We start from the raw sequence: 23,525 nt of genomic DNA, 5'->3' as shown, positions 1-23,525 counted from the left end.
ACAGATAGCCTTGTTGACGGTTGCAGTCTACCAACCGTCTGATGCAAGGACGCACACAGACGGAGTGCCGAGCGAAGCCTGGAGAGTGCTGAGTAAGGGGAAGTGAGGTCAACACGCTAAGTTACGCTGCAATATACTGCGGGAGTAATAACAAGAAGCTGCCACCGAGGGTAAAAAACATCCTCCTGCTGGATATAAATAGTGGAGTGCAGGCAGCAACAGACAGAAGCCATCAGGAAGCAGTTCGGATCTGAGGACGGACGTGGTCTGTGTCCAAATGTTCAATCTTCGTAGGTGACAATTCCAGAAGTCTGTTCCAGGTCGCAGGAGTCATCCGTTGGCTGCCAAATGTCAACTTCAGCTCTGGGGGTCAGCCCAAGTTCGGTCGGCACCATGGCTGACTAACTACAGCGAGAACTTGCAGCAGGACCGGCCGCAGCACGGTCTTGGTCACAGGCGCCGCCAGGGACTGATGCCTGGACTTCACGGCAACCCGGCCATGCCGTGTGGTCCATCCATGATGGGACCTCACAGACATCGCGAGTGACAGCTTCCCAGCCGCCGGTGAGGCGTCGGCTACTGACCTCACGGCGACGCGGCTGCCGAGCGGCGACAAGTTCATCTCAACCACGGGGCATCCTGACTTCAGCGGAGCACTGGTGGCCTGAGGCTCTGAGTGCGATCGGTGGCCCGCATTGCGCGCATTGTCGAAGAATCTACACAGCAGCAGCCAGGTGGAGGGATCCGCAGGTCTGGGCAGCAATGACGAGGGAGAAATTGTAAAGAAAGTTCAATAAATAATTGTAAAACTCCACGCCGTCTCAGTCTTTGGCGCAGTCACTGTGTCTTCTGCTAACAAGTGGCCATCTGTCATAACAAGTACTGCAGAAGTCATATCACTTCTCATCCCGTAAGATAAGTCTCCCCTGACCCGCAGTTCTGAATGACTTTCTGAAATCTTCTCCTAGACCTCTCCAGTCCTTTTCCTTCATCCCTCTTCCTTACCCTCCAACCCTTCTGACTGAAGAAGGAGCCACTGGTTCCAAAAGCTTGTCAATTACAACTGTCTTTTATGCATGTGTTCTGACGCCACTTTGTGAGTAGATTTTCTATCTAGTCAATTAAACAATTCCATCTAATTTGCATCTCACATAGGAATGAACCATCTTTGCTTCAATTTGAGAGTGCCGCTTAGATTCGAGTGTGGCTTAGATTCAGGTAAATACAGTATATACTGCTACACATTTTATTTTCTATGATATTAAAATCTGCTATTGTGGCTTTGGTGCTTATGGTTTTGAGTAATACAGCACTAAAGAAGGATATTCTGATAATTAACTAGTGTCAACAAAAGAATTAATGTGTGGTATTCTGACAGGAATGAACTACAGTAAATCATGATTTCAGGGACATTGAGTAAAGTTTGGTTAATACAGTAATTTTGATCTTTGCTTTAAAAGAAATATAGGATTAATAATAGCTTCCATCTTCTATAAATGAATTTATGCATGTTTATGTAAAAGTTGTTATGTATAATTATACTATACACTCTAAGACAGAAAAAAATGATGCCCCATGAAGGAATTAACTGAATGAGATAGAAGTTGGTAAATGTACAAACAAACCAACGATTACAGTTTCAGAGAAATTGTATGAAATACACTATGTGATCAGAAGTATCTGGACACCTGGCTGAAAATGACTTACAAGTTTGTATAGCCTCCATCGATAATGCTGGAATTCAGTATGGTGACGGCCCACCCTTAGCCTTGATGACAGCTTCCATTCTCGCAGCCATTCAATCAGGTGCTGGAAGATTTCTTGGGGAATGGCAGCCCATTCTTCATGCGGTCCTGCACCGAGGAGAGGTATTGATGTCAGCTGGTGAGGCCTGCACAAAGTCAGCATTCCAAAACATCCCAAAGGTGTTCAATAGGATGCAGGTCAGGACTCTGTGCAGGCCAGTCCATTACAGGGATGTTATTGTCATGTAAACTCTCCACCACAGGTCATGCATTATGAACAGGTGCTCGATCCTGTTGAAAGATGCAATCGCCATCCCCAGATTGCTGTTCAACAGTGGGAAGCAAGGAGTTGCTTAAAACATAAAAACATGGAAAACAACAAGAGGTGCAAGCTCCCTACTTGAGAAACATGACCACACCATAACACCACCGCCTCCGAATTTTAGTGTTGACACTACGCACGCTGGCAGATGACGTTCACCAGGCATTCGCCCATACCCACACCTGTCATCGGATTGCCACATTGTGTACCATGATTCATCACACGACACAACATTTTTCCCTGTTCAGTCATCCAATGTTTACGCTCCTTACACCAAGCTGGGCATCGTTTGTCTTTTACCAGTGTGATGTGTGGCTTATGAGCAGCCGCTCAACCATGAAATCGAAGATTTCTCACCCCCTGACTAACTGTCATAGTACTTGCAGTGGATTCTGATGCAGTTTGGTATTCCTGTGTGATGGTATGGATAGTTGTCTGCCTGTTACACATTATGACCCTCTTCAACTGTCATCAATCTTTGTCAGTCAACAGATGAGGTCAGCCTGTTCACTTTTCTGCTGTATATTTCCCTTCACATTTCCACTTCACTGTCAGATTGGAAACAGTGGACCTAGGGATGTTTAGGAGTGTGGAAATCTTGAGTACAGACGAATGACACAAGTGACACCGAATCACCTGACCATGTTCAAAATCTGTGAGTTCTACGGAGCACCCCATTCTGCTCTCTCACAATGTCTAGTGACTACTGAGGTTGATGGTATGGAGTACCTGGCAGTAGGTGGCAGCACAATGCACCTAATATGAAAAACATATATTTTGGAGGGTGTCGGGATACTTTTGATCACACAGTGTATTCAAGAGCAAGAGCTTCACTGAGCAAGTCACTAATGTGTTGATTTACCTGTAGTCCTAATGTAAGCAGTCATTCAGCATACCACTAACTGTTAGAGCTGTAGGATTTTCTCCTGAGTGATTACACGCCAGAAATTATCAATACCCCCAGATGGTTGGAGAGCTCTGTCTACAATGCTACAAATATTCTCAACTAGGGAGAGATCTGGTGACCTTTCTGGCCAAGGGAGGGTTTGGCAAGCCTGAAAACAAGTAGTAGAAAGTATTTCCGCGTGTAAGCAGGCTTTATCTTGCTGAACTGTAGGCCCAGGAGGGCTTCCCACAAAGAGCAACAAAATGACACACATAACATCATTGACGAACCACTGTGCTGTAAGGGTGCCGTAGATGACAACGAAAGGGATCCTGCTATGGAAACAAATGCCACCCTAGACCATCACTCTTGTTTGTTGGGTTGTATGGTGGGTGACAGTCAGGTTGGTATCCAACCGCTGTCCAGGGCACCTACAGAAACCAACAAACTGTGACAAAGAGACAGCTGCACTGCCAAGTTGCTGAACATGCGGCCCAACACAATATGCTTGACGTTAATGACTTCTTCACAGCCTTTGTCAGCTGGATCTTTCCTACTAACACTAGCTTTCCTGAACAGTGCAGTGGGAACTCTCCCTGCAGTATGTCCTACATTCTGTAACTCCCCTGGCCTCAGCCTTTGCTAGCCACTGTTCTCCACTTACCTATCCTCCTCCCTGCTCCCACTTCAGCACCACCCATTAGTCCCTTACCCCTTCTCTATTTCTCTTCTTTTCCACTCCTCCTCCCACCACCCGACTGTCCAACTGCACGCATTATCATATCCCCATCACATCCCTCCATGCTTCTCCAAGCAGCGCTACACCTACACCCCGCCCCCCTCCCCCCTCCCCCCACCTTGCCATTCACTCTGTGACCACCCCTTTTCTCCTCCTTAACTCCCACACTGCATTGCTGCTCCCATCTGGTGCATTTACATCTCAGTCCAGCCAAGCAACCAGAGGTAGTCATCACGTATGCATGTTAGCTTGTATGAATGTGTGTGAGTTTTCTCCTTCAGAAGAGGGCCTTTTGGCCAAACGTTTGACTGTATATAAATCTTTTCATTGTACCCATCTGCAACTCAGTGTCTCCTCTATATGCTGAACACCAATCTACCCTTTTCATAATACTATTGTTATTCCATCCTGGACTTTCCACTGTATGTATTCTCAAACACAGTAGTTTTGCAAGAAGAATCCAATAATCTATGTACACTTCATTTATATGCTTCTCTGTATAACATGTCATGTGTATTAGTAAAGGCGTTCTCATTGTCTGTCAGCCATCTTTAGTCACATGACAGCCTCATCCATTTTGTCTTAATCTCCTATGACAGCACTGTAGTTATCCATAAGGAGCTCCTAGTGAGAGTATCTGATTATTTTGCAATTCAACCACATCTGCTAACTAGCTACACTCCAGTCAAATTACTCCCAAAAATGTTCAAATGTGTGTGAAATCTTATGGGAGTTAACTGCTAAGGTCATCAGTCCCTAAGCTTACACACTACTTAACCTAAATTAGCCTAAGGACAAACACACACACCAATGCCTGAGGGAGGACTCGAACCTCCGCCGGGACCAGCCGCACAGTCCATGACTGCAGCGCCTTAGACTGCTCGGCTAATCCCACGCAGCAAATTACTCCCCTCCTCCATTTGTTTCAGCTGGGTATCAGCTGGTTCTTACAGTTGTGCCAGAGGTAAGTGCACTATTTGAAATTCCAACTTACTTGACAGTTAACTGGGTCTGTTGACCATCTTTACCCATCTTAAACCAATGACTGATTCCTTACCATGATGATCAACGTCATTTTAACCAAAAAATATTTAATACTTTATTATCACATTCACAAATAAATAAGGTGCAACGTAAAGGAAATGAGGATACATTGCTTTTATGTTGAGCCCTCTACTAGTTTACAAGAGATGGCTTTCCTAGCACTTTAGAGCATCAACTCCAGATCCATTTCCATATTTTAACTAATGCATACATGTATACACAACTAATCACTATTCAAATGAAGTGAAGATATGCATACTACACCTAGAAGTTCAGCGAAGACCAGTTCTGAATGTCCACTTAGTGCTCCAGCCAAAGAGGTAAAGATGTCTGCTGAACCATTGCCAAAAGCCAGAATAGTTACTGCAGCTATATGTTCTGACAGATGAAGTACTTTAGCAACTAAATCAATAGACTTACAAAAGCTGTAGGGAAAAAACATTACACTAAGACAAGCAAAGATAGAGTAAATGATTGAATTTTGCTAACAGTTGTCGTGCACTTACAATTCATCAGCTGTTGTTGCCAGTATAATAAAGAGCACAGCGAGTATACCAGCCTATAAAAAATTATAGAATCACAAATTAAATATTATATAAATGATTGAATAAGTATAGTATTACATTTACATTAGAAAAATTTGTGCTCCATTAAGAAAAAGATACAATAAAGTCACATTTCACTAATTTCATGTTCAGATTTTTAAAGAAAGTAGTAATCCCAATAGTTAAATAGTTCCCTGTTCCTTAGATCATATTCACAATAAATATTATGATGTGAAATGTGTTACAATGTGAAATGTTTTTGTTGCACAAAAGATGCCAGACTTCTACAAATTCCTCTGTGGAATAGGAGGAGTTGTTAAGGAGAAACAAATTCTGTCTACGTTTGAAAACACTTCTGCTATCTGTAAGATATTTTATTTCAATTGGCAGATTATCAAAGAGTTTTATAGCTGGGGATGGCATTCATTTTTGTGCCAAAGTTAGATTCACAAGAGCAATGTGCACATCCTTTTTCCTTCTAATACCATATTAGTGAATATCTCCATTACTCTGGAATTCCAGTTGGTGGTTGACAACAAAGTTTATGAATAAATAAATGTACTACAAGGCTGTGGTTAATATTCCCAAGTGCAGATGCCTATAAGACGCATATAATTCTAATTACTTTCATTTGTCCAACGAATACTCTTTATCTAACCAAGGAGTTACTGCATAATATTATCCCACATGACATCAGTGAATGAAACCATGCAAAATAAGTTAAGTTACTGCTTTATATGTTCCCACAGTTGACAATTATTCTTATAGCTGAACCCTAATTATTTTGGGTCTACTACACGTTTTTTTCAGTTATGTTTTCATTAAATTGCACACCCAAGAACTAAGAATTTTCTACTCCATTTATTATTTTTCGATGGTAGACTTTGTGGCACCGATGAGACTGACACCAGTATTGATCTGAGCATCATCTTTGAACCTAGCAAAACATTACCTTTGTGTAGTTCTACCATCCAGTTCCCTGTAAGCCTTACTTGTGTGAAGAGGTAAATAAATGAACTCCTGATTATAAGGTGTTGTTTGGTGTATTCACCCAAGCATCCACCTCACTGGTGACCCCGAGTTGTAACGTATTCTGTTTTCGCTGTTTTACTGTGTCCGCAACCTCTGCGTTGGTTATTTTTGCGTGTATTACATCAACACAACATTCAAACAATGGCTTCCGCCCAACGCCTAACACCGGATTATGTGATCAACATACATCGTGTTGCCGGCGATGTACACCCGCCAGGACTGCAACACGATGCCTCTCACTCATCGATTACGCCGATTTCGCTGGACGTTCTCATGCCTGCAACAATAAGTGAGATTAAGTGTGTGCATGTTTCCGGCTATCAGATGCCTTTGTTCCTGCCACATGTGCCCTCCCTCATCAACGGTGCAGTTACCTCTTACGGATCTCCATGCAGTGCGGGATCAATGCCGATTTCTGCAAATGCTCCGTTGGATAACCTACCACTGCCAGGACAACAGTTTGCCACACCACAATCCGTGCAGTACCATGCGGATTCCTGCCATGTGGCCGCAACTGATTTGTTCACAGGTCAACCTCCTCAGCATCTGATCATGCCCGAGCCTGCCTTGGTTCAGCATCAGCACATGCCTTCCTGCTGCAATACCTCGGCCTGCAACAGGAACAATGGCTTGTAATCTGTGCCTGACCTCCATCTCCGTCCTACTGCTACGCCTCAGTGTTTTGTGCCATGACATACACCTTTTCCGCACACCGTTTTGAGTGAAGTGACTATGAACAGTGAACATTCATACATTTCGCCCAATGTTCGACATCATATTCTTCACTGTGCTTTTGGACAGCTCACCTGCGCAGCCTCCCTGCAACACAAGTGGCTCCAACTCTGATTGCACGTCAAGTTTTCCGCGGACTGGCACGCGTTTTCAAACTTTGATCTTTTTCTCACCTGTTGCCCCCATGCTGGCTCCAGTTGAACTTCTGCAACCAAAATTGACACATTATGGTGTCTCACTTGCATCGGACTTCCGCGTCGCGGCAGATCGCGCTCAACCACAATGCGTCACCTTCACGCTGCCACCCGATCAGCCGTCATTGCCACATACCCTGGAGACACACTCTCTGGGAATAATGCAGCAACAACAGCTCGTTTCAGGCAGTGCCCTGATGAATTCAACTCACCCTGTACTTCCGAACGTTCTACAATGCTTACCGACGCTGCCGCGGTTCAATCCCGACAGGGCAACAACCTGGTTCAAAATTGTGGACGAAGTGTTCGACCATTTCAAACTCGATGAATCAAACAGATTTCTGTGCCTTATCACCCACCTGCACGACCAGGAGGACTTGATTGCTGGCCTGGTCGACGCCCCGGACTCAGCTACCCGGTACACTACAGCCAAAAAGACAGTTCTACGTCGGCTTGCACCCTCAACTGAGACAGCAATACGGCAACAACAACCCTTCACAACTTTGGAGACGGCTACGGGCCCCGGTCAGCGACGATCTACTCCCTGACACAGCTCTCCTCGCCATATGGACGGATAAACTACCTCCCCACATCCGCTTTGCTCTGGCTCAGAGGTATCCCGAACCTGTCGAGCAACGAATGACAATTGCTAACATACTACATGAGGCATCACTGTTGTATTTCACCAGCCACTGCCTACCTGGCAAACATTGCGTTTAGGAACTTTCGGGTAATTGAACATGTATCAATAATTACAGATTTCTGTAGATTTACATATAAGTTTGGATGTAGCTGTATTGCATTGATGTACTGGTGGATATTGTGTGGCATGATTCCCGTAGTTGATGGTATAATTGGTATAATGCCAACCTTATCCTGATGCCACATGTCCTTGACTTCCTCAGCCAGTTGGATGTATTTTTCAATTTTTTCTCCTGTTTTCTTTGGTATGTTTGTTGTATTGGGTATGGATATTTCGATTAGTGGTGTTAATTTCTTCTTTTTATTGGTGAGTATGATGTCAGGTTTGTTATGTGGTGTTGTTTTATCTGTTATAATGGTTCTGTTCCAGTATAATTTGTATTCATCATTCTCCAGTACATTTTGTGGTGTATACTTGTATGTAGGAACGTGTTGTTTTAAAATTTTATGTTGTAAGGCAAGCTGTTGATGTATTATTTTTGCGACATTGTCATGTCTTCTGGGGTATTCTGTATTTGCTAGTATTGTACATCCGCTTGTGATGTGATCTACTGTTTCTATTTGTTGTTTACAAAGTCTGCATTTATCCATTGTGGTATTGGGATCTTTAATAATATGCTTGCTGTAATACCTGGTGTTTATTGTTTGATCCTGTATTGCAATCATGAATCCTTCTGTCTCACTGTATATATTGCCTTTTCTTAGCCATGTGTTGGATGCGTCTTGATCGATGTGTGGCTGTGTTAGATGATACGGGTGCTTGCCATGAAGTGTTTTCTTTTTCCAATTTACTTTCTTCGTATCTGTTGATGTTATGTGATCTAAAGGGTTGTAGAGGTGGTTATGAAATTGCAGTGGTGTAGCCGATGTATTTATATGAGTGATTGCCTTGTGTATTTTGCTAGTTTCTGCTCGTTCTAGAAAGAATTTTCTTAAATTGTCTACCTGTCCATAACGTAGGTTTTTTATGTCGATAAATCCCCTTCCTCCTTCCTTTCTGCTTAATGTGAATCTTTCTGTTGCTGAATGTATGTGATGTATTCTATATTTGTGGCATTGTGATCGTGTAAGTGTATTGAGTGCTTCTAGGTCTGTGTTACTCCATTTCACTACTCCAAATGAGTAGGTCAATATCGGAATGGCATAAGTATTTATAGCTTTTGTCTTGTTTCTTGCTGTCAATTCTGTTTTCAGTATTTTTGTTAGTCTTTGTCTATATTTTTCTTTTAGTTCTTCTTTAATATTTGTATTATCTATTCCTATTTTTTGTCTGTATCCTAGATACTTATAGGCATCCGTTTTTTCCATCGCTTCTATGCAGTCGCTGTGGTTATCCAATATGTAATCTTCTTGTTTAGTGTGTTTTCCCTTGACTATGCTATTTTTCTTACATTTGTCTGTTCCAAAAGCCATACTTATATCATTGCTGAATCCTACTGTTATCTTTAGTAATTGGTTGAGTTGTTGATTTGTTGCTGCCAGTAGTTTTAGATCATCCATGTATAGCAAATGTGTGATTTTGTGTGGGTATGTTCCAGTAATATTGTATCCATAATTTGTATTATTTAGCATGTTGGATAGTGGGTTCAGAGCAAGGCAGAACCAGAAAGGACTTAATGAGTCTCCTTGGTATATTCCACGCTTAATCTGTATTGGCTGTGATGTGATATTATTTGAATTTGTTTGGATATTAAGTGTGGTTTTCCAATTTTTCATTACTATGTTTAGGAACTGTATCAATTTAGGATCTACTTTGTATATTTCCAATATTTGTAGTAACCATGAGTGGGGTACACTATCAAAAGCTTTTTGGTAATCAATGTATGCGTAGTGTAGCGACCTTTGTTTAGTTTTAGCTTGATATGTCACCTCTGCATCTATGAACAATGTGTAACATTTTTAATAAATATTTCATCACTCCATCTAGCATTCCAACTCAACCTCTTGACCAAAACAGCAAGATAAACATTTGCTGACCCCAGTGCACACACATTGAATTCAGAACTGTAAGTGAGCATGAAATAAGTCGAATAATCTAAATAATCTAAACATTAAGGACCAGGCACTCAGCTGGATGGGATGAGATATCTAGTGCCCTAGTTAAAAAGTGCCACAAAGAATTAGTTAAACCTATTCCCATCTCATTAACTGCTGTATTAGGGACACAGGAGAGGAAGGAACAACACAGCCAGAGGATGAGTAACTACTGGGCAAACATCAAGGCCCACTCCAAATACAATAGTTGAATGCTGTGGTCCTTAGTTGGCCTACACGAAATAAGAAGAAGAAGAAGAAGAAGAAGAAGAAGAAGAAGAAGAAGAAGAAGTAACAGGGACCACAAAAATCTTTACATAGTCCACCTCCTTACCATTCTGAACAAAGGCAGATGTGGTAAATTTCAACATCTAAGCCTCTTCTTCAACATTCTCTATTACCTCCTGATGTATGAGGTCAACATTTAAGACTGCTACCTCTAGTGATGTCTGGCTGTCACACACTGCTATACCTTTTCTCTTACTATCTGGCATATGATGGAGATGAGCTCTGGTGGGTTCCACAAATGCCAAAGGGCCCACATTTGGCAGTTAGTTACATCTCTTTCATCCATCTCTCTCTCTCTCTCTCCCCCCCCCCCCTTTTTTTCTATCTACACTGGCACCTTTTCATTAATTGCTCTATTGCACTGTCATTGTGACATGCTCTACCAAAAACACATGCTACATATCTTCTGTGATTCTTCCATCAGGTGTGAGATTTTAGCAGTTTCTGTTACATTCAGATTTAAAATATCACATACAGCCAAAACATTATGTATCTACAACTGTGTCATTTCCCTATGATAATATACCCTGTTTTTCGATTGTTCTTCTGCTAAACAAACTTGCTGCTGGTTGTAGCTGAACATTTTCTTCAATTTGTAAAGGGACACCCTCCTCTAACATTACCTTTCCTCAACAGAAGTTACCGATACCAAAAATACTTTCTACCTTTTAATATTATCTCATCTGTTTAACTAAAAGAATTTCATATGATTTTGTATATGATGTATTATATTTCAGCCTAAATGTATAAAAAGAAATTACTGCATTTTCGTTGTTGCAATTGTACAACTGATATGTACTAGCTCTGTACGTACAGTTAAAATAACTTTTTTGAGAAATATTTGAAATTACAAAATATTCACAAAATATTTGGCACACTTAAAAATTCCTGTTATTAATTATGAAATCTGATGCTAATTGTTAAATTTATTTCTATAAAATAACAGACAGTCATTTGTCAAGAAAATCTGTAAACTCTTTGGAAACTTGTTAGTACTGCAGAATGAGTTAGTAGTGGGCACGCTTCCATTGAGATCAGACATGTTTTTATTTTTGGGAGTAACAATGTAATTTTTGGTTCTGAAGTGGAAATTGCAAAGACAGTGTGATATAGAAAAACATGATATAATAAAAAATTACAGAAACAGGAAGTATGGAACAGACTTACTTCAGCATTATCATGTAATTTGGAACCTACTATGTCAAAAATTTCAGCTTCAAAAATCAGCCCCTAGATGTGAAGAACTGGGGCCAACTACGAGAAAAGAAGATAAGTAAAAAAAGTTTGTTGTAAATATTTCTCCTCTCGAAGCTTATTAAAATATTTTATTTTGAAGTGAATGACAATCAACAAATGATGTGAGGGAGGGGAAGATTACAATTCAACCTAGAATTAGTCCCATCTATTGAGCTTCTCTTGATTGTTCTCGAACCACTGCTGGGCTGTGCCTTCCAAGTGAAAGTACAAATTTGTCAGACACATTATGTCATCCCTCCTGTTGTATTTGGCATCTCAGTCCAATCGTTTCAGCCATTTTATCTGTTACTGAGTAGCATCTCCATAAAATACAGTAGATGCATGATATGCAGCTGAGTTACTGCTATTTAGAAATCCATCTTGAATATATGGAACTTATGAACAATCAAGTCCAAATCTGAAGATAAAGTCATCAATGAAGTACAGCACTTAGAAGTGAAACCACATTTAGAACTGACATTAACGAACAGCCAGAACAGAAATCACCTGAACAGCAAGTGCTACTATTTATACAAATGAATAATCAAGTATGCTGAACTTATACACACTTTAAATATTCTGGAACATACAAATATTACAAACATAACATATTTCAAGAACATTCCAGAAACAATAAATACTAAATAATAAATAATTATTAGTGGTCAGATTTGTACTGGTGATCTACACCATGCCAACCAGCTACACTAACCAAAGCATCACACTGTGAGCATCATAGCATGCAGCAGTAAGTAATGGCTGTTACTGGCCCCAAAGTTACTGTCCAGTCACTTGCAGATGAGACAGGAACTAAAATAGAGGATAGCAAAGCAAAAGCCACAATGTTTAACTCTGTTTTCAAATCTCCTTTACAAAGTAAAACCTGGGAGTACAGCTCTGATTTGGTTCTTGTACCACTAAAAAAATAGTGAAAGAGATATCAGCATCAGTGGTATTGAGAAACAGCTGAAAACATTAAAACTGACCAAAATTCCAGGGCCCAGTGGAATCTGATAGGGATACTGAAATTGTGGCTCTGTTAGCCTCTGTTTTAACTGTAACCCCTTACTATCCATTTGTTGTAGAATCTTAGAACATATTCTCAGCTCAGACATAATGAGGTATTTTGAACAGAAAGACCTCCTCCACATCAATGAGCATGAATTTCAAAAACACTAATCTTATGAAACCATACTAGCACTATTCTCACATGACATGCTGAAAGCCATGGATCAAGACTGTCAGATATACTTAATATTCCTTGATTCCACAACACATCTGGCTCAGTACCACATCCATGTTTATCATCAAAAGTACAATTTTGTGGGGTGTCAAGCAAAATCTGTGATTGAATTGAGGTGTTTTTGGTAAGGAGGACACAGCAAGTTATTTTTGATAGAGAGCCATCAACAGATCTAGAAGTAGTTTCAGGCCTGTCCCAGGGAAGTGTGTTGGCACTCCTGCTGTTCAAGTTCTACATTAATAAGCTTATGGACAATATCAATATTAACCTCAGATTATTCACAAATAATGCAGTTATCTGTAATGAAGCTGCACAAATATTCAGTCAGGTATTGATAATATTTCAAAGTGGTGCAAGGTATGGTAACTGTCTTTAAATGTTCAGAAATGTAAAATTGTGTAGTTCACAAAAAGTATCCTGTGACTATACTGTTCATGAGTCACAGATTGATTGGTGACCTCATACAAATACCTGGGTGTAACAAAATATAAAGTAATGAAATGGAATGTAATCTCAGTCGTAGGTAAAGCAAGTGATAGGCTATGGTTCATTTGTAGAATAGTAGGGAAATGCAACCAGTTAACAAAGAAGACTGCACACAAAACACTCATGCAACCCATCTCAGCATATTGTTCAAGTCTAATCAAATAGGTCTAACAGGGGATAATGAACAGGTACAATGAAGAACAGCATGAGTTGTCACAGGTTTATTCAAGCAACGGGAGAATGTCATGAAGGTCCTGAAAGAACTAAACTGGCAGATACCTAAAGAAAGATGCAATCTATCCAACGAAAATTTACTTATAAAGTTTCTAGAACCAACTTCAAGCAATGGATCTACAAATATATTACAACTGCTGTTCATCAATTCACATACATTGCAAAGAAAAGATTAGGCTAATTACTGTGCACACAGAGGAGCCTAAGAAATTATTCTTCCCATACTCCCTAATAACTGGTACAATGGGACATACCCTCTGCCATACACTTCACAGTGGTTTGCACAGTGTGGATGTAGATGTAAATGCAGATGTAGTTAGGAGTTCTGGGAACAAATTGTGATGTCAGCCTTGAGGTGGTGAAGGATTTATTGTTTATCACAAGGCTAGTATCGTCAGCAAACATCCATGTTTTCTGTGATAAGGGCAAGTCATTTATACACATGAGAAACTGCAGTGGACCAAGGACAGATCCCTGGGAGACTCTGTGGAATTGTGGAATATAGTTCCCCACTCGCAATCTACGCGCTCACCTGCTCTGCAGATCTCATCCAAAAACACCTTCTTCCCCCTTTCTTGGAGGTAAGATTTTAGCTGGTTTCCCACTCCCCCCCCCCCCCCCCCCCCCGATGCCATAATGCTCTACATCTACATCTACATCTACATCCACGCTCTGCAAGCCACCGTAGAGTGCATGGGAGAGGGTACATCACATTTTACTAGGTATTAGGGTTCTTCTCATTCCATTCAATTATCAAAATGCAGGAAGAATAATTGCAAGTCTCTGTGTGTGCTGTAATTATTCTAATCTTGTCCTCATAATCCCTATGTGAGTGATACATAAGGAGTTGTAGTATGTTCCTAGAGTCATCATTTAAAGCTGGTTCTTGAAACTTTATTAGTAGACTTTCTCAGGGTAGTTTACGTCTATCTTCAGGAGAATGCCAGTTCAGTTTCTTCAGCATCACTGTAACACTCTTACATGGATCAAACAAACATGTGACCATTGGTGCTGCCCTTCTGTTTATACATTCACTATCCCCTGGTAGTCCTATTTGGTACAGTCCCATACACCTGAGCAATATTCTTGAATGGCTCACACAAGTTATTTACAAGCAATCTCCTTTGTAGATTGACTGCACTTCTCCAGTATTCTACCAATAAAGTGAAGTCTACCAACTGCTTTACCCACAACTGAGCTTATATGATCATTGCATTTCATATCCTCACAGTGTTACACCCAGGTATATGTATGACTTGGCTGATTCCAACTCTGACTCATTGATATTACAGTCATAGGATACTATGTTTTTCCATTTCATGAAGTGCACAGTTTTACATTTCTGAACATTTAAAGCAAATTGCCAATCTGTGCATCACTTTGAAATCTTATCAACAGCTGACTATCGAGATCTGAATATTTATACCATTTCTTTCAGGCAGTACTTCACTACAGATGTCTGCGAAAAGTCTGAGGTTGCCATTTATTATTGTCTGAGTCCCAACACACTTCCCTGGGGCACACCTGAAGTTACTTCTATATTTGGCCATGACTCTCCATCCAAGATGACATGCTGTGTCCTGCCTACCAAATCGTCCTCAATCCAGTAACAAATTTCACTTGACACCTCATATGATCAAACTTTTGACAATAAGCATAAGTGTCATACTGAGTCTAACACATTTTGTAAATCAAGAAATACTGCATTTACCTGACTGCCTTGATCCGAAGCTTTCAATATATCATGTGAGAAAAGTGTGATATTTTGGAATCCATGCTGGTTGGCATGGAGTAGGTAATTCTGTTCAACATACCTCGTTGTATTTGACCTCAGAATAAGTTCTAAGATTCTACAACAAATTGGTGTCAAAGATATGGGACAGTAGTTTTGTGGATCACTTCTACTACTCCTCTTGTAGATGGGTGTTACCTGTGCTTTCTTTCAACTACTGGGCATACTTTTCTGTTCAAGGGATCTACAGTAGATTATTGTTAGAAGAGGGGCTAACTCAGTAGCAATTTCATTATATAGAATCTGACAGGGATTTCATGGGGCCCCAGAGCTTTGTTCAATTTTACTGATTTCAGCCATTTCTCAACACCACTGACACTGATACTATTTTCACTCATCTTTTCAGTGGTACAAGGGTTAAATTGGGGCAATTCTCCTTGGTTTTTCTTGGTAAATGAACATTTTAAAACAGAGTTAAACATTTCAGTTTCTGCTTTGCTAACCTCAATTTCAGTTCCCACCTCATTTCGTAGGGACTGCACATTACCTCCTCAAAGAGATCAGGTGTTGCCATTATATCCAATGTACAGGGTGAGCACAAAGTCTTGCCCTGATTATAACAATTTATTACAGAATAACCATTTGATACAATAATTTACATTTGATGCCATTACATAGGTTAGTGTTACTATTTTTTTTTAAGACCACTTACATTAGTAAACCCTACCGTGTGCTCCCTTGGTAGCTCGGAGAATGTCAAGGCGGTATTCCAGTTCTCGCCATGTGTTTCATAACATGTGTTCTGTCACAGTACCCATAGCAGCTTGTATCCTAGCCTTCAGTTCATCAACGTCAGCAACTGGTGTGACGAAGACTCTGTCCTTGATATAGCCCCAGAAAAAAAAGTCAAGGGGCGTGATGTCCAGATCGGTGGATTGGAAGGAATGGTCCAACACGCTGGCCACCCCGCTCTCCAGACATTACGCCCCTTGACTATTTTTTCTGGGGCTGTAACAGGGACAGAGTCTTCATCACACCAGTTGCTGATGTTGACGAACTGAAGGTTAGGAATCAAGCTGCTGTGGGTACTGTGACAGAACACATGTTACGAAACACCTGGCGGGAACTGGAATACCACCTCGATATTCCCTGGGCTACCGAGGGAGCACACATTGAGGTTTACTAACGTAAGTGGTCTTGAAAAAAACTAGTAACACTAATCAATGTTACGGCATCAAATGTAACTTATTATGCCAAATGGTTATTCTGTTATAAATTTTTATAATCAGGGCAATACTTTGTGATCATTCTGTATTTCTATCATGAGTGGGGTTCTGGACTACCTGTTCTAGACACAAAGGAATTACCTACATTGGCTGTGAGAGGTCATTGATTTAAATCAATGAGGAATGCTGAAAATTTGTGCTGGACTGGGATTTGAACCTGAGCCTCATGCTTACTAGGCAGATACTCTGACCACTAGGCCATCCAGACACAGTGGCCATCACAGCTGCACAAATTACCCTAGCACAGCTCCCATTAGACTCCAGTTAGCAACTTATCCACACACTACTAATGTGGAGCCTCTTGCTCATTACCCTCTCTACTCACTGTGTTTCGTCAATTTCGATTAGACTTCAAGCCCGGTGTGCAACCACATTGAAGAAATCACTTGCTATCCCTGCCTTAATTATATATATGTGGCATCTGTTCTTTTGGACAGGTCTGTTCAAAAGATTCCAGAACTTTGTTCATAAAATTTTTCTATTCTTATCTTTTACTTATTGTGGATGGCCTCCTTCGAAATACTCTCCTCCACAATTGATGCACCACTCCCAACACCTTTTCCACTTCCAGACGCACTCTTGCTACACATCTTGCTGGATCACATGAAGCACTGTCTACGGATTTTCTTTTTCCTCATCTGTCATTGCAAATATTCACCCTTTCAATGAGGTTTTCAACTATGGAAATAAAACAAGTCTGCAGGGTCCAGGTCTGGAGCACACGGTGGATGAGGCAGCACAGTGATTTCATTTTTTTGTGCAATAGCCACATACCTACAGGGATGAATGTGTGGGCCCATAATCACGATGCAAGAGCCACAAATTGTCTCGCAACATTTCTGGATGTTTCCTTCTCACATTTTCTTGCAGATATTGCAACACATCCCAATAGTACTATTGATTAACAGTTTGGCCCTGTGGCATGAATTGGTGATGAACAAATCCTTCAAAGTCATAGAAAACTGGCTTTGACATTTGACCTGACCTGACAAGCTTTTTTGGTTTTGTAGAACCCATTGTGAAGTTTGAACCTTGGTCTCAACATCATAACCATAGGACCATGTCTCATCACCAGTTATGATTCTCCACTTGTGCAGTCCAAAAGCTCTTCACAGATTGTGAAGTGAAGATGTTTCTGGTCTTGAGTCATGAGCCATGGGACGAACTTGGCAGCAGCACAATGTATTCCAAGGTACTGTGTAAGGAATTCATGACATGATGCAAATGAAATATTACATTCTTCTGCAATCTCTCAGACAATAAGTCTTCAATTGCCATGCACAGTTTTGTTGATGTTCCTGACATGAGCATCATCAGTAGACACCAAAGGGAGTCCTGAACGAGGGTCATTTTTAACTTCTGTCTGACCATTTTTAAACCATGTGAACTATTCTTAAGCACTCATCACCATAGACTTCCTGCATCATTTGGTGTGTCTCTGTAAAAATTTTCTTAAGTTTCACACAAAATTTAATGCAGATGTGCTGCTCCTCTAACTCTGCCATCTTGAAATTCACAAACTGTGTAAGACAACATTCTACTCACTACAGCACTGAACAATAACTGACAGGCATACAATAATGAAACTTCCAGCAGTTACACATTAAACACAGACGTGTGCAGGGATGCCAACCACATTTCGCTCCAACACACCCTTAGTATGAAATTTCAAATGTTCCAGATTTTTTTGAACAGACCTCATATATATGATTAAGTAGATCTCTTCAGTGTGGATGCACACCAGGCTTGAACTCTTATGGGACTCATCAAAATGCAGTGAGTAACGAGGATAATAGACAAGGGGCATTACATTAACAGTGTGTGAATAAGCTGAGAATTTGGATCTGACAGGAGGCTTGCCAGGGAACTCCATGCATTTGTCATGACCACTGTGTCTGAATGGCTTAGTGGTCAGAGCACCTTCTTAGGAAGTAGAAGATCTGGGGTCAAATTTTCATCCAGCACAAATTTTCAACTTTCCCCACTGCTTTAAATTGGTGCCCGCTCACAGCCAAAGTCTGTAATTTCTTTATATCTTAATTCATAGTGGTTCCTGGATCAAAGTGGTGTCTATTCTTTTGGACAGACACCACATACACACACATCAAAAAACGTTTTGCATCACCTCAGTTCCAAGAGTTCTGGAACCTGTACAGAAAATTGGAATAGAGATCAACATAAACATCATTTCTGCCCCTTTTATTGCTCATGAAAACCACACATTGCATGTTGTACCACCACACAACAAGACCTTCAGAGACAATGGTCCATATTGCTGTACACACTGGTACCTCTAATACCCCATGGCATGTCCTCTTGGATTGATGCATAACTGTACTCGTGGTGGCATACTATCCACAAGTTCATCAAGGCACTGTTGGCCCAGATTGTTCCACGGCAGTTCGGCCTAGATCCCTCAGAGTGGTTGGTGGGCCACATCATCCATAATCAGCCCTTTTAAATCTATCCCAGGCATGTTTGATATGGTTCATGTCTGGAGAACATGCTGGCCACTCTAGTCGAGTGATGTCGTTATCATGAAGGAAGTCATTCACAAGATGTGCATAATGTGTAGTGTTCGAGAATTTCCGCATAAATTCTAGAAACACTTGTCCTTCTACCATCTTGAACACATGATATTTTAAATATAAGTGTGAGAGAGCCTATTTACTGTGCATCATCTGGCTGTGTGTGCAGGTTTGAAGTTTATCGTGAGATGACTATAAACGCGGTGGTCGAATGATGCTGACAAGTGTTTGCTGGTCACACCACGGAAGCCGTAGTGAAAGAACAAGGAGTGTTTATGTATTATGTGCTGTTTTATAACTTTGACTATTGTAGTGAAAAAAAGAAGGACAATTGAAGTATTGTTAATTATTGTTCGTTAAGGACATGGAGAGTGTAAGACATGTATTGAGATTCATAGTGAGAAGAGGAATGGTTATTAAACCAACTCTCTCATAAATGTTATTTAGTTGGTTTCTGGTAGTCATATATCTATGTTCTACAGAAAATTCTGTTTGGTTTCGAGTCAAATACATCGTTAATCAACGAGTACCGTAGCACTAAAGTTATTGTATGTGAGCATCAGATTACGAAGATAAAAAAATATTATTTTTTTGCTTCACACATCGCAAAGCATTAGAATGTGGTGACCTGTGTGAAAGGACAGAAGGAAACAGGAATTTTGAGACAAAAACGAGACAAGAAGATATTAGGTGTTGCCATAGCAACCGAGCATAACAAGACACGAGAACCATTATGAGAAACTGGACTAAGCCTAAAAATCAAATGGAGAAAATTAGTAAATGGAACAAAAGGGAAGACGTAAGAAAGTCATAATGTTAAAAGAAAAGAGAGAAGATCTCAATGTATTAGACTAAGAAGAGATACACCAAGAACAATTCAACTAAGAAGATCCAGTGTGGGGAGTAGACAGCTCTCACAACATGCAGAATGCGGAAAACAACATCTGACACTGCCGGCACCAGTTGCTGTTCATTGGTGCTGACCTACTTCCACATCCGCTCACCAATGTTGATGTGGAAACCTACATTTGAGGGCACTGGCACCAGCTGCTGCTCACCAGTGCTGATTCCACATACGCTCGCCAAAGCAACCTAAACTCTACACCGGGTGAGCATAAAATAGTACTTTATTGTTTGAGTGTAAAGTTGGATAAACTGTTGAGTGAATTGTAATCATGTAGTTGTTATACTTTGAGTGAAGTTTTTAAATGTTGACTAGATCTAAAGTGCATAAGAATATGGATAACGTGAAACAAGTAGCTGAAACTCAACAACCAGCTATGGCTATGAGAATCAGTAGAGAAATGCCATACTGGATGGAGCTAGTAAATTTAATTAAAGCCCTGAGTCTTAAGTTAGACTCAGTAAATGCTCAGTTAAATTCTAAACTAGAAGCACAGAGTTTACAATCAATTGCAACTTTAAATTCTAGATTAAATGCTCAGAATGAAACTCTACGGAAAGAAATATGTTTGGTACATTCTAGTTTAAATTCTCAAAGTGAAATTATAAATGACCAGAGTGAAACATTGAATAGTCAAGCAACAAAGACTGAATTTGACACATTAAACAGTAAAGTAGAAGATTTGAAATTAGATTTAAAGAAAGAATTAATGAGTTCTTTAAATCTTCAAGTAAATCAACTGTTCACTGACTTTGGTCAGAAACAGAATGATCAGATCCGAGATTTAGCAAAAAATATTGAGGAAAAAATATTGAGGAAAAATGTAATACAGTAGAAACTGAACTAAAGGAAAAGTTAGGATCATTTGAAAATGTATGTAATGTTAAGTTCGATGCTGTAAGGTAGAGATTACATACTGTAAGAGAAAGCATTGATAAGCAAGAGAAGTTAATACCAATTATCCAATCACAAATTATGGGCATGAATACATGAGTAGATACTGTAGAAAAACTAGTGAACTCCAAGATTATAAATATAAATAGTTTGGAGGAACAGGTGGAGGAAATAATAGATCGAAAAGTTGCCGTGAGAGTAACCTGCAGGAACGTATTGCCTATTGCTTCTTCCAAACTTAATGATACCAGTAAGGTTATAGATGACTTGTGGAAAGGATTCAAACTTATCCAGGATAGAGTAGAACATAGAATAACTTCACCTAATGTGGTTTTACCTAGTAAAGTGGTGATTGTTTTGCAATGGAAAAAATGTCCACAGAAATGTAAAGAGAAGTACTGGTCTGCACTTGCTCAAGTGAAGTTAATATCAAATCCATGGGAACTGGGCAGAGTCATCTGTTCCCCAGGGATGTTAACATTCTGATTTAACAGGCAGAGTGACGACCGTCGGGACCTGAGTTGTTTTCGGTGTTTCTTCCGTAAAAGTTTTCCTGCGCCAAATTCCTTGCAAATCTTAAACTATTCTGTCGTCTATTCCTAAAATCTTAAACTATCCTATAATCTTATTATCTAGAAAGCTGGATATGACTGCAACTTAGGAGAATCACACAATAAGAAAGAAAGTGAACCCTAGGCATGAAATAAAATGAATAGAATATTATGTTAGTGGAAAGTGTAATATGATGAAACTATTTAAACAGAATGATATCTAGACAACATAAACTGAATGGGATATTATATTTCTGGAAAAATATAATATCAGACGTACAACTGTTGTACCATAGTGTATAGATTTTCTGTTTTTATACCTTTTTGAGATGTGATGTAAATCAGACGGTTTATATCAATTTTGAAAGGGTTAACAGGCAGAGTGATGACCGTCGGGACCTGAGTTGTTTTCGGTGTTTCTTCCCTAAAAGTTTTCCTGCGCCAAATTCCTTGCAAATCTTAAACTATTCTGTCATCTATTCCTAAAATCTTAAACTATCCTATAATCTTATTATCTAGAAAGCTGGGTATGACTGCAACTTAGTATAGTATAGATAAAAGCATAATTTACACCAACAGATAAATCATGACTAACACAAAATGCCCACTACATCATACCTTTCAAGCAACCCTCGCAAACAGGTGTGCCTGATTCTTCACCATTTACCCTTTCCATAGAGTTGCTAAGATTTCCTTCGGGGACCTCAAGGGTGAAGGTGGGAATGTCCATTCTGTAGGAGGCGATTTAACACAAAACCTCCTCTGGCTTCTTACTCAAGTACCAGGGAAGTAGGGATCCAGGGGAAGGGGGATGGAAGGGTTTCCTGTCTTTGGGACTATCTTCTTTCTTTTCTTCAATCTTAGCAACTATTTCTATTTATTTCCTTTCTTACTTCTCATTTGAAGACCTATCTATTTTTTCCCTCTTTCCATATTCATCTACTTCCATCGCAGAAGTCCTTCCTGGTTTCCGTGGTTTCTAATAACCTACATCTCATACGTCGAAGAATCAGACAACGCGAACACACACCCGCATACACACAAAGATACACTTAAACACAAACATTAAAATAACCGATTAGAAACTTGATGTGATGTGAGAACCGCCAGGCGTGGTAGGGGGAAAGAAATGTGTACATCGGGAAACATACGCACTTTTTTTTTTTTTTTTATATTATTATTATTATTATTATGACGGTTCTACATTGCCTATTTATATAAAAACTATATAACAAAAGTGCTGGCAGGTTGATAGACACACAAACAAACACAAACATACACACAAAATTCAAGCTTTCGCAACAAACGGTTGCTTCGTCAGGAAAGAGGGAAGGAGAGGGAAAGACAAAAGGATGTGCGTTTTAAGGGAGAGGGTAAGGAGTCATTCCAATCTCGGGAGCGGAAAGACTTACCTTAGGGGGAAAAAAGGACAGGTATACACTCGCACACACACCCAGCAGGGATACGACTTCCATAAAACCAGGTAGAGTAACGAATCAGTAGAAAGACAACAAGCAGAAGCTTGCTCTGTAGAGTACAAAGATTTATGGGTGAAGAAAACAATGTGTATATAAACCTATGTAATAAATGAATACTTTTAAAATGTGAATTGGTATTATGTATGATTATGTATAAAATATTGTGTGTTTGATCTTAGGAGGGGGATATGTAGTGTTCCGACAATTTCCATGTACGTTCTAGAACAATTCAGTCTTCTACCATCTCGAACACATAATATTTTAAATATAAGTGTGAGAGAGGCTATTTACTGTGAATCACCTGTCTCTGTGGGCATGTTTGAAGTTTATCATGAGACGACTACAGACACGGCGGTCAAACGGTGCCGACAAGTGTTTGCCAGTCGCACCATGGAAGCCGCAGTGAAAGAACATGGAATGTTTTCGTATTACGTGCTGTTTTATAACTTTGACTATTGTAGTGAAAAAAAAAGAGGACAGTTGAAGTATTGTTAATTATTGTTCATTTTGGACATGGAGAGGATAAAACGTGTATTCAGATTCATATTGAGAAAGGGAAAGGTTATCAAGCCAACCATACCCTAAATGTAAATCTTTGGAGATACAAAGAGACTTACTTGATAGTATCTGTTTATGTGAGGACTGAGATTTGTAAAAGTTTGATGTTCAAATATATGTCATTGAGTGAAA

The 23,525-nt window shown here is 40.0% G+C and overlaps 1 protein-coding gene across 1 annotated transcript in view; it reads right to left on the bottom strand.

Annotated features, from left to right (window-relative positions):
* LOC126449497 (mitochondrial sodium/calcium exchanger protein-like) overlaps window positions 1-23,525 on the bottom strand; it is a 160,871-nt gene that overhangs the window by 114,860 nt on the left and 22,486 nt on the right. Inside the window, exons 3-4 of the mRNA XM_050091020.1 lie at window positions 5,243-5,295; window positions 5,001-5,161 (exon numbers count right to left, since the gene is read on the bottom strand). Of these exons, the coding sequence (XP_049946977.1) occupies window positions 5,001-5,161; window positions 5,243-5,295 (214 nt within the window). The remainder of the gene's footprint in view (window positions 1-5,000; window positions 5,162-5,242; window positions 5,296-23,525) is intronic.

Source organism: Schistocerca serialis, chromosome 1 (assembly GCF_023864345.2).
Source record: "Schistocerca serialis cubense isolate TAMUIC-IGC-003099 chromosome 1, iqSchSeri2.2, whole genome shotgun sequence".
In the NCBI taxonomy this organism is placed as follows: Eukaryota; Metazoa; Arthropoda; class Insecta; order Orthoptera; family Acrididae; genus Schistocerca; species Schistocerca serialis.
This window is presented reverse-complemented; position numbering and strand designations above follow the sequence as displayed.